General features: G+C 30.3%; 1 protein-coding gene across 1 annotated transcript in view; it reads right to left on the reverse strand.

Moving 5' to 3' along the window:
• sdk (sidekick cell adhesion molecule) overlaps nt 1–13,050 on the reverse strand; it is a 297,836-nt gene that overhangs the window by 9,902 nt on the left and 274,884 nt on the right. Inside the window, exons 30-31 of the mRNA XM_075363797.1 lie at nt 3,946–4,103; nt 461–623 (exon numbers count right to left, since the gene is read on the reverse strand). Of these exons, the coding sequence (XP_075219912.1) occupies nt 461–623; nt 3,946–4,103 (321 nt within the window). The remainder of the gene's footprint in view (nt 1–460; nt 624–3,945; nt 4,104–13,050) is intronic.

Here is a 13,050-nt window from a genome sequence, read left to right on the forward strand (position 1 = left end):
TTAAGAGTATTCATTTCAATAAGGATGATGAACTGAAGGATGCAGTGAACTTGTTGATGAAGGAAGGATCACCAGTGGGATTCTTCATTGATGGAGAGAAAATGTTTCACAGTGGGCAGAAATGTGTAACTATAAATGGTGCTGTGTGAAAAATAAATGTTAAGTTTTTGTAGCAAATAAAATATACTTATATGCCATATTTGTTTCATTTGCATATCTCTTCTCATTTGCAAGTTATGAGTGACAGTACATCACATTTCAGCCACCCCTCGTAATACGTTAAAATAAATAACTTTTATTATTTATTAAATTGCTAGGCAACTCTAAAAGCTCTCTCCACTATTATTAGAAGAAAAATTAGAAGAATAATAGAAGTTGTCTTTTGATAAAAAGACAATTTCATTTACAATATTATTACCAGACTATTAAAATGATTATACAAAATATAAAAAAAGCTTACGTTTATATTTGTAGCTTTTGCTTTTAACACAAAGCACTGCTATGACCATTATAATAACAACAATTGAACCAGCAGCAAGTGCGACCATAAACCATGTCTGCCTATAGAATGATTTCATCTGATGATAACCATATTCAAGGTATAACTTAGACGGTGTTAACACCTGTAATTGAATAACAAATAGATGTTACAAACAGATTTTATTACATTTGTATGCAAAACAATAGAAATATTTTTTATCAGAAATACAAATAGCTTCGACAGCAGTAGACAGAGAAATACTCATCCAAATTAGTTTTGATGATATTTTTTATTATTACTGTTACTACTTTTGAATAAATAATACTTTTGAATAAGCATGCTTATTCTATACTAAGTGGTTCTAAAAAGAGAAAATATTTTTTATAAATAAGTTATACATATTAAAACATTGATTAGCCTAATTATCATTAAGTATATCTGAGTATACCAACACATGGACATGATGTCTGATACTCAAAGAAGGATAGCTGGACTTACTGTATTATTATAGTACCAGCATGTAACAAACTGAAGTTTTTTTTTTTTTTTAGATTTACTCGGTTTTAGTTTAGTTTATAATTGATAAATAAATTTAAGTCATACATGTAACTGAAATGTTTTCATTAATGTGAGTAAGATATTCAGAAAATGGATTATTTATTCTATAGCTTTTGCATGACCATGTTCTAATACAAAGCTCTGTATATAAAATTGTATCAGTTAGGCAGAGAGTATAACGCAAAGATCATGCGACAACAAAAATCATGGCTTTTCATAGAATATGTTTTATCAGGTCAAAAACAGATGTTAACGATATAGTTTTAAAACAAAATAATGTTGTAATTACATAAAATATAACATGAGCTATAAAAAAGATAGTTACTGGCAGGAAGTAATAGCAGACTTTTATTTTATGCGTGTTTTTATTTTTATTCATGATATGCTTAAGAACAGAGCAACATTTGAAAATAGAATTTTTCAACATTATGCCAGTATATACCCTTCTATATAACCAGAAAATTGAACTAATAGGAAATATTATACGATAAGAATCTAGAGTCCAGAAATGAGATTTCTGCATACTGTTAATTGTTGCTCCTTATAAGATATAACTAGATCTTTGGGATACATCGAGAATTCAATGGTAGATCCATTAATGAAGTGCTTGAGGAATGAAAATAGTATTAATATTTGCATGTATAAAAGGTAGAGGAAGATAAAATACCAAAACTTGTATAAGTATATAGACCAAGGGGAAGAAAGCTATTCAAAAAACCTCAAAGGAGATGAGAGATGATACAATACACCAAAAATTTTAAATATTAACCCATTCACAAGTGAGTTTTTCCAGAATATGATGAATTACCAAATTTTTCACACGACTACCATAAAATGAATAGTTAGTTCTTTACTAGTTAAAATATTCCCATCAATAAAATCAAAATTGCGGACTGTCTTCTTATTTTATAATATATGTTTCTTGAATAGATCAGGAAGATTACTTAATCTAATTATAAATGATGTTATATAACTAGAGTAACCTATTTATAAATAATATTTTTCAATTCTGAAGTTTTTTTTAACAGGAATTTACATGAAACAAAGTAGATAGGCTTAAGTTTATCTATAAATCAAAAACAAAGTTAAAATAACAAAAAAAAGTTATTTAAATTGTAGAATGACCAGAAAGTAAAAACTCTTCTTGCATATCAAATGCGCACAACAATGAGTGAAGACCAGGCAGTCTCAGTTGTTGTTCTGTTAGTGCTGAATGAAATTTCATAGCTGTACTGTGACATGGAGTGATTTTCCATATGTGTATAATGAATAGAAAATTGAAAATCCTGCTGATCGTGAAGTATTTGTCATGTTTTTTGAATGCGCAAATGTGGAAATTCATTGCCAAATTACTACTGCACATGGTGACAGTGTGATGGATGAAGGAAATGTAAGGAAATGGTGTTGTTTATTTACGGCAGGTAGTATCTGTTCAAAATGAGTAATGCTCAGGATGCCATACTCTCATTACTGAACAGCTGAAAGAACAGATTGACAGACATATTAAAGAGAACTAACGTTTCACGTTAGATGAACTTAGTGATAAATTTCCTGTATGTTCACAGTCTCTGTTAAATTGTGACTGTTCACCAGAATTACAGTAAAATTTATGCCTACTGGGTCCCAAGAATGTTGACAACTACAAAAAAAAAGAAAAAAGTCTGCTGCTCTGTCATTCTTGGAGCAGTATCATAGAGATGGCAATGAAATGCTGGCTTACATAATGAATGATGATAAAAGGTGGGTTTTGCACTACACACCAGAGAGTAAACATTAATCACCTCATTGGCATCATTCTCAATTGCGTTCAAAGAAAAAAAAATACAAACACTTTTAAAACTCTAGTGGTGGCCACAATTTTCTGAGTCTTACTGTGTGAGTTTATGCCTCACAGAGAGACAATTAATGCTGACTGTTATTAAGAAGAAATTTTGATGAAACTTTGTTATGCAATTCAAAATTGCCAGCATGGTCTTTTGATTACAAAGTGTGTTTGCTTCATGACAATGCACATCCAAATGCCACAAAAAAAACTTGTGAACTTCTCAGATGTTTAAGATGGGATGTTTTGATCATCCATCATACAGTGAGATCTTGCTTCAACCAATATCCACCTGTTTTCCAAATTGAAGTTTCTATGAATTGCTATGAAAGTGACAATGGAATCAAGACAGCTGTACATGAGTGGCTTAATGGACTGGTAGCAGACGTCTTTGACAACGGCACACAAAAACAAAACTAGTACCACAATTTGATGAATGCTTGGAACTTCCATTATATGGAAAAATAGGGTTAAAAATGTAGTTTATGATGTATATATTAAAGCTAAAATAAATACAATAAATTTGTTATAAAACTAAAATAGTTTTCACTCTCTGGATGACCCTCATACAATAAAACTTTTATAGATTTAACTTTATTGAAACATAATCAGTGGTATGAACATAATCTTGATCAGTGGTATATAGATCAATGTACATCGTTACAGTAAATTCAACAATGGAAAGAGTATAGTATTATTCAGTTGAAATTAATGCAAACAGAGAGGATAAATATCAGGAAATATCATAATTCTATTTCCTAATACAATATTTAACACTGAGATCAACAGTATCATTTTTAAAGGTTCATATGTTTATTCATCTTCAGCTTTTTAATTCAAAATTTTCAGGATGGGTACACCAATTAAAAGGAGTGAATGGGTTAAGCTAGGGTACAACATTATTAAAAAAATTATTTTATAATTAAATTTGTGTTTTTTTCCTTAAAACTACACATAAGAGTAATTAAGATTGATAGGTTTATTGTGTAAATATTAATGAAAATTATTAAAAAGAATTAACTTTAATAATTTCTAAAAGAAAATTATTAAAAAAATATTACAATAAATGACTCAGTTCACTTACAATATTATCAGAATATGCTGGATAACTAATACCAAATTTATTATAAGATATAACTCTAAAATTGTATGCAGTTGATGGTAATAAATTTTGATATGATACTGTAAATTCTTGTAAAGGACCATTACCAGTTCTAGTGACAGTCATCCATCTTGTATCATCTGAAAACATCACAAATAATTTAAATTAATCTTCAGTTGTTACTAACAGATACAAAAATTCCATCATTATTATGAGTAGCATTAAGTATGAAATGAAGTTCAGCAAACATTTAAAAAAATGGCTTTCCCAGTTATAGATGCTAGAAAATTAAATAAAAACACTAGACACACTTGGGGTTATTCCGTAACCAACTACATAGAAAACTAATAAAAATCTATACAGAGTTTTTAACATTTTTTAAAAGTATAATGTCAGAGATTGTTTTCTGAGATTACATATTACACTTATTCTGCTCAATATACTGAAACCAAATGCTGTGCCTGAACATTCTGATAGCAGCTTCTTACCTGGTTTCATCGATTAGGCCATTTCAGTTCAGTATAAACTATATAATCTTCAAGAATTAATGACCCTTAATGGGCCATTAAATAAGGGTCTTCATGAATTAATGTCTTTTAAGTCTAATGAAAAATAATAATCTTTTCTTAAAAATCGTTTTCCTATAATTCCTTAAAAAGGTTTTGGAAAGTTGAAATTGAATTATCATTATCAGAAAAACATATGGAAAAATGGAGTCATTTTTGTAATTTCTACAAATATTCTTGAAATAAATTGCAACTTACAACAATAATGAAAAAAAAAACTTTAATGTATTTTAAAACTCTAGTCAAACAATTTACAACGAATCAAAAAAAAATTACTTTTGTTAAAAGTATTATAACAATTTTGTTTTTAAAATAAAATTTTGGTTTTTTTTCAAAATTTTCCTAATTTACTACATAATGAAATTCTAGATAAAATTAATCAGAACATTATGCATCAGTAACAATAACTAAACATGAGACTACAGAAAAATCGTGTGTTAATGAAAACTTTGAACAACAGCAGCAATACCATCATTGAGTTATAATACTTTTAAAAATACTCAAGCTACCTTCTATGTTCTACAACACAAAGAATTTAAATGATTCAATAATTAATTTTTATCTGTAAACTAATGCTTAAAAAAGACCATTCTATAAGAACAAAAATATATTTTAGTGGAAATTCTAATTAAGTTAAATGTCTGTGTGCAGATATGTAAATTCACTTTACCAATAAATAACTAATGAAAAATTTTGGAATATCAGTAAAATACAAATTTAAATTCTAATATCTCATATTATAAACAATTAATATTAAACGTTTTTTTGGTAAAATGACATACTGTATGACCTAACAGTCTGATCGTTTCATAAATGAAATATATCAAGAGAATATTCTGAAACAAAAGAGCTTCTTCAATGTGTTTTTCTCTTCATGATGTGAAAAATATATAGTTAAAAAGCTGTAAGGTATTTAGATTTGAAGATGGATTGATTCAAAGTAAAGAATATGAAACTTTAGTTAAATATAGTGAACTGCCAGAGTCGTATTTAATTAAATAAGAATTATAAATAACTTGAAGAAAATTATTTATTTATTATAAATCTATATTTCCATAAAAAACAGATTTAGAACCATACTCTTCACTAGAAATTATGTTAAAAAGTCTCTTGCTGTAAGACCTGATACATTCACACATTTGAAATTAAAAATTAGTCAAATATTTTACATAAAAATTAATTCTCCTTGTGCTGGTGGCAAAGCTTCACTGATGTGAAGCACTAATTTGTTCACGAGTTATACCTTTTCTTTATTTTATGATAGAAGGAATTTTTTAAGTACAAAAATAGGTTTTCGTGTAAGCAATTTAAATATTACAAAAAAAAATCCTGGTAAATAGTAGAGATCAAAATTTTAGCCTGGCACTTTACAATGGACCAAAAATGTTTTGCTTTATAATAGTGTACCGAATTTTGTAATTAGTTATCAGTAGATTTTTTTTATGTTTATTGTTAAAGGTTGATGATCTTTTATTGAAAAACATATTTAGAAATAATCCTTGGAAAGGAAAATGGAGGTAATGATCTTTTAATAACTTTACTGTTGGCTTTTTATCGGTGTATTAATCCTCTGTGCTGAATTATCTTTTTGTTTTTAACTCAGTATACTAGTTATCTATATACATTTATATGTCTTGGAATATAAAATGTTTGAAAAACCTGAAAAACAACTTCATGCTAGCGCATGGTGTGCTAAGGAGACAAAAGACACTGGATTTATACTGTCTGTGCTGAACGCTCTCTCACGTGTAGTTGATTATATTCGTAAACTTCTTATTTGTTATTTTTAATTATTTTATAATTAAATTTGTGTTTTTCTTTCTTAAAACTACACATCAGAGTAATTAAGACTGATAGATCTATTGTGTAATTCTTTTAATTTTCTAGTCTTTTAATTAAATAAAAATAATGTATTTCTTCATTTTATGAAAAAAGAAAGACGTTTTACACAAAAGAAGGTTTGTGAATTTTACTTATAAAATTATGTGTTAAATTTATGTGCATAAATCCTCAGTTTGCATTTATGCATAGACCACATGGCTGTAGGTGCTCAGCACTGAATGTATTAATCATTATTTTGTAGAATATAAATTAATTGTTTCCAATCTAAGGTGATAACATTATCCTTCGTACTAGCAAAATTTTAAATTCATATAACAATTTTCACAAACCAAATATAAAAACTACTTTATGCAAATTTGTTTTTTAAAATTAAATAAAAATTATATATATTTAAGAATTAATACATATATATTAATTTTTAAATAATTATTCTATTTTTACTGTAACAAGGAATGTGGGAACAAATTGAAGAAAACACTTGTTATTCCAGCTATAAACTAGAGGGAATGATCTGACACTATATTGAAAAAAAAGTCTTCAAACAAAAGAAGGTTAATAAATTTATGTATAATTTTATGCAGTAGAAACATTAATATCTTTATGAAGCACCTAAACACAGGATTAGTAAAAAAAATTCTAAAAATCTGACAAGCTCAGGAAGTTCTATAGCACAAAATTTACAGTAAAAAACTAATAATTTTATAATCAATTTAAAAAATATATAATGTTAGTATAAAAGTGACTGAACTAATGAAACACTCAACTAGTAAACTACACAGATCTAAATGCTACAATAGAAAAATCAAATATGATTTCATAAATTTAAGATATCTATATAAAGAATATTACAAGTAAAAAATATTATATTTTATAACAACTTAATAATGTCACAATACTCAATAACAATATAACTTACGACGTTGCCAATCTTCCATTACTGGCAGCATTTAAAGAAATAATAATAAAGCAAATAAAAAAAAGTTAGATAAGATGTGTTTATAATTATTATTATTATTGGTAAGTTTGAGTCATCAAATATTTTTATGTTTGTTGGTTTTATTAGTACTAGAACCAGGAGTTTGCCAATACACAAACAAAAATTGACACGAACACAAAAACACTAATATGTTTTAATGGCTCTAAATTGCAATTTACTCAGGCTATTGTACAAGCCAATAAATCAAGTACAAGCCATAAACCATTATTTCTGTACAAGTTCCACACATGTACTGATTCTTGTTGAGAATGTATTTTTTCAGCAGCTGTAGTATAATGTTTGAATTACACCTGAATCATAATGATACAGATGTTCAACCAATCAAAAGCATATTCTTTTTAACCACTGATCAATTAGAGGCAAGTATTGTGTAATGTATCAGTTTTTACTCTGATTTTAATCCGATTTAGTAGTTACAGCAGAGATTGATTTAAAAGTTCACCAATAGGTAACTAAGTTTCTATATTACACTGTTTATCCTTTTTTAATTATATCGGATTCTAAAGAAATGTCTTTAATACTGACCAATATTAAAGAAAAGGCAGAACTTATGACTAATAACCTATTGCCACAGAAATCTATTTTTTTTTAAATTTCAATAAAATATTTCATAAAAGACATATTCTATCATTGATTTAAATCAATAATCCCAATATTTTCTCAGGTATAGAAAAAGTATGGTATGCATTTCTCTATAATGGCCATTAATGCACTTTTGCAAAGTTTACAACACTCGCCAAGGCTCATGTCTGTCATTACTTAATTCATACTCATGCATTGATGGAAATAATTATAGGCTTGTTGCATAATGTACTATTATAGAATTACTGCAAGAAGTAAGAAGTGGTAGTTTGGGATAATATGGTTTTATATGCTGTTTCTATATAATGTTAATATTTTAAGTCAGTTGTACCACCCATCAACTGTGAATTTAATTGTTAATTTAAAATAAAAAATAAAAATGTAAAAGATCTGTAATCATGAGTTTTTTGTAAAATGTAATCATTTTCAGATCTTGTTTATATTAATCTCTTTAAAATGATGCAGGTTGGCCATTATGCAGTTATTATTGTATATTTAATCAGGTTTTATTGAATTTTTTCTTGAGCATCAATCCTTCTCTCATTGTATCTCGTTTATAATGTAATTCACTTAACTGACATTAGTCAAAACATTTTGAATCTAATAATGGTATAAGAAAAAAATTCATGATATTAATTATTTTTCCATCTAAAAAAATACACTAAATTGTTTATAAAAAAAGAATTGGTGAAAGAAGGATATTTTTTAAATAGGTTTTCTTTCCTAAAATATTTTAATAAATTATGTCATTTTAAAAAGACATAATTTATTCAGTGAACATAATTTTTATCGATGAAAAAATTCTGGAAAATATCTTTTTAAGCATATCTCTATAATAAAATAACATGAAAAAAATATAAAAAATTTTTTATATTTCTGGCTCTGCACAGTGAGTCTTGGAACGATGTCCTCTGGGCACCTGGGCAAGCCCAGTTATATTTAGTTCTAGCTCCAGCACACATACGCTCTGTTGGGTTGTCTTTTATATCGTTGGTACTTATGGGAACCATACAGAAATTCATAATAAACCCCTATGATGGATGGTAGGGTCCATCTGAAAAAACCACCACCTGAAGTCATGTGAAAAGATCTCACTCAGTGTTGTCTGATGAAGATAAAAACAATACTGATGAGAATAGTTTAACTAGTAATGCATCCCAACAACAGTATAAGAACATAAGATTTATTGCTCTTAAAAACAATCAGAACGGAAGCTCCCTTCAAAAGATCTCATCTTTCTTATAAACAGAGTGATAATAGGCTCATGCAGTTCACTTAAAAAGTCAAGAAATTGAGGGATGGAACTATACTGGTTCAGACATTTAGTGACAGAGTCGGTCACTTTTGTGTCACCAACATGGGTGGTATCAATATAAAAGTGGTATGCCATAAATCATTGAATAACAGCTGAGGAGTAATCTTTTGCCAGGACCTTTTGGAGATCGATATTAATGAGATTGAACTGATGAACTTTGTTCCCAAGGTGTTGTAGAGGTGAGTCGAATTATGAAACGTCAGGTTGGAATGGAGGAACTTACTTCCTCTCTTATACTAAAATTTAACCTTCCTATACCACCGGAGAAAATAAGAGTAGTTTACATGTCTATTAGAGTACGATCATTCATTCCCAACCCTAGGCGATGTTTCTAGTATTAAAGGTATGGCCACACTACAACTTCTTGATCAAACACGGCAATAGTGCTCAATGTGGTAAAGAAGGCTACAAAAACTCTGAATGTCAGAAGAAAGAAAAATGTGTTAACTGTGGGGGATCACATTCAGCCCACTCCCAAGATTACCCACCATTTAAAGAAAAAAAGGCAATTCTAAAAATTTGTACTGAGCAGAAGCATTCTTTTCTGGTTGTTTGATAAGAGTATAACAAGACATTACACTCCCAAAACCTGATAAAAACAGATATCTTTTGCAGCCACTACATCAAAGCAAACCGATAGAAATGCTGGAAATACACAGTGCAAAGCTTGCGGTGAACTGAAACAGCCTGTTCAGGTGCTATCTGATCAGGTGGTCTTGCTCAAAACCATTATTTTAGACCTAACTAATACTTTAAACAAGAAAGATAGCTCTAGAGGAAAGACTAACAGTTGTGTACTGAAAACCATTTCAGTCAGTACACCACTAAATAAAACTCCTGTTGCATCAACAGTGCTGTAGCAAACTATCAAGAACCCAATGAAGGGATCTACAAAAAAATCATTGCCTGGTACGGTATCTCTGGCCTCCCAGGCTACAAAATCCCCACCACTATCTCGAGGTTTCTTTGAGGATGTAGAGGCAGATGAAGTGCCTGACGAAGCAAAGCGCTTAAAAAAATCATTAACACAAAAAGAAAAACCTCATCATATTTTACAAGTTATCCTCATGCAGTTTTAATATATGAAAAATATTTTCTACAGCTATGAATATTATTCAGTGAAATGTTTGCAGTCTTCATCCTCGCCGTGAGGATATTAAAATACTAATGAAGGAAGAAAATCCTTTAGTAGTGTGTCTGCAGGAGACTCACTTCCATCCCCAGGATAATGCCTCTTTTTTCAGATACATTTGCGAAAGATACAACTATCAGACTGAGGGCAGAGGAGGAGAAGGTGTGGCTGTTTTCCTGAAGGAAATCGTTATAGCCACCCGTGTTCCACTAGTGACAAACATCCCTGCAGTCTCAGTAAAGATATTGAAGCCATTCAAAATAAATATCTGCAACTTATATCTTCTCCAAATTCTGGTATCAGTGAGGATGATCTATCCAGTCTGTTTTCCCAAATTCCTACACCCTGCCTAATAACTTGTGATTTCAAGCCCATCACCATTCTTGGGGCTCATCATGATGTTCTCACTGAGGCAATGTAGTTGATCGATTGAGGCAGAACTTAAATCTCTGCTTAATGAACGATGGATTGTACACATTTATGCCATCTTTATCAGGTACATTTTCATGCATTGATCTATCCTTATGTTCAGCAACATTGCTCCCATGTCTTACCTGGTGCATTTCCAAAAACTTCTTTGGAAGTGATCATAAACCAATTATAATCTCAGTCGGTAATTGTGATTTGCCTCAGAGTCAGCCACACAGATGGATAGCTCTGAGAGTGGACTGGATCAGGTACAAGGACTCCTTTGGCCAGTATGACAAGAGCGGTAGTACGATCCACCAACTTGCCAAGTTTACATACCAGAGTCTCTACAGTACGAATGACTTTATCCCTTTAACATCTGGAAAGCCAAGGTGGCCTGCTGTTCCTTGGTGGGATGAACTGCAGGCATGCACTAAGAGATCGATGCAGGGCTTTATGGAATTGCAGTCGAAGATCAACAACTGAATTGCTCTGCGCCTTCTGCAATGTGAGAATTGTTTGCCGTTGATTGTTTTGGTGTGCTAGATGGAATTCTTGGTTGAATTTCATTGAATCCATTTCTCGAACACCAACATCAGTTGTATGGCGAAGGGTTCAAACCATGTGTGAATTGGTACAGCCAACGCAGCCAATTGGACTGTAAAGTGGCGACAACCTTGTTTCCACACCTCTTGATATAGCGACCACATTTGAAAGGTAGTTTAAGGCACTATCACTTATATCATCGTACTTCCCTGAGTTTATGAGATATAAGCTGTAGGTAGAAAATATCCTGTTGGTGATTGGAGATACATGAATTAAACATACCCTTTTCTTATAATGAAATAAGGTATGCCCTGAATAATTCTCATGACACTTCCCCTGGAAATGAAAATATCAGGCTCAGTATATTATCACACCTTCCAGATAGTACACTACGACATCTTTTGAATACCTATAACAAAATTTTCTCTGACCAGGTGTTTCCAGATTTTTGGTCAGAGGCACTAGTTATTCCCATACTGAAACCTGGTAAGGATAAATGATGCCTGACAAGTTATCATCCTATCTCCTTGACCAGTACCCTGTGCAAGGTGATGGACATGGCATGGTGGAGAGGAATCCTAAATATACTTCATGGATGGGGTGTACAAGGTAATATCCTTGCATTTATCATGGGTGTTCTCAGTAGTTGGTCCTTCCGAGTTCTAGTTGTCGAGTTGGAACGACAGTATCTGAAAGTTTCACACTGGAAAACAGAAAACTACCTCAGGGAAGTGTCCTAAGTGTTACTCTGTTTGCCATAGCCGTAAATAATATAACAAACTGCATGTGGAAAATGGTTGTGTTCCTTATTTGTAGATGATTTTTCTATTTACGTAACATGTAATGAAACGTTAGTTACTGGTGAGAGGTTGCTTCAAAACACAATAACCCGTTTAGAATCATGCTATAAATCTACTGGATTCACATTTTATCCTGAAAAAACGAAGTGCATTTTCTTTTCCCAGTTAAGGGGACATGTTAACCCTCAACTATATTTACATGGTGAACCAAAGACATGTACGCAGGTTCGATTTCTAGGAATGTGGTTTGACCAATGACTAACGTGGGTAATACATGATGGTAATTTTATTATCTTAATCAGATATGTAGCATGATATTTATGTTTTTATTTTGATTTTAGCAAATGCTACAGGTGTTTTCATTTTAAGATGTATTTTAATTGTTTTTAAAGATGCTTTTGTTTTTAATTAATTCTTAATTGTGAATTTTTAACATTTAGTTTTTAAAACACATATATCATGTTCGAACAATGAAAAAGCCAAAGTGATTTTTGCCCGGAAAAAATAAAAAAAACTTTTCAAAAAGATTTTCATGTTGACTACAATAATAGCGAGCGAGTTGAATTTTCAATCTTGAAAACTGAAGATTAAAAAGATTTTTTTTTTAAGTACGGTCCCATCATCTTGTTTTTAGGGGTTAAAAGTATTTTCATTGGAGTAATGAGTAATTATTTTATTATTTAGTGTAATGTTATTTAATAAGACCAAAATGAAAAAAGAGGGTACAATATCTCCCTGTCAGGTGGTGTCAAAAATTGGGCTGAAGCTGAGATATTATAAAGCCAAATATCAACTAGTTTTGATATCAGGCAAAACTTCTTAGAAATAATGTTAAATATTGTCCCAATTCCTAAATCTTGATTGACTTATTAGTAATATAAATAAATTAATAAATATTT

This window comes from Lycorma delicatula, chromosome 4 (genome assembly GCF_047948215.1).
Source record: "Lycorma delicatula isolate Av1 chromosome 4, ASM4794821v1, whole genome shotgun sequence".
Classification (NCBI taxonomy): Eukaryota; Metazoa; Arthropoda; class Insecta; order Hemiptera; family Fulgoridae; genus Lycorma; species Lycorma delicatula.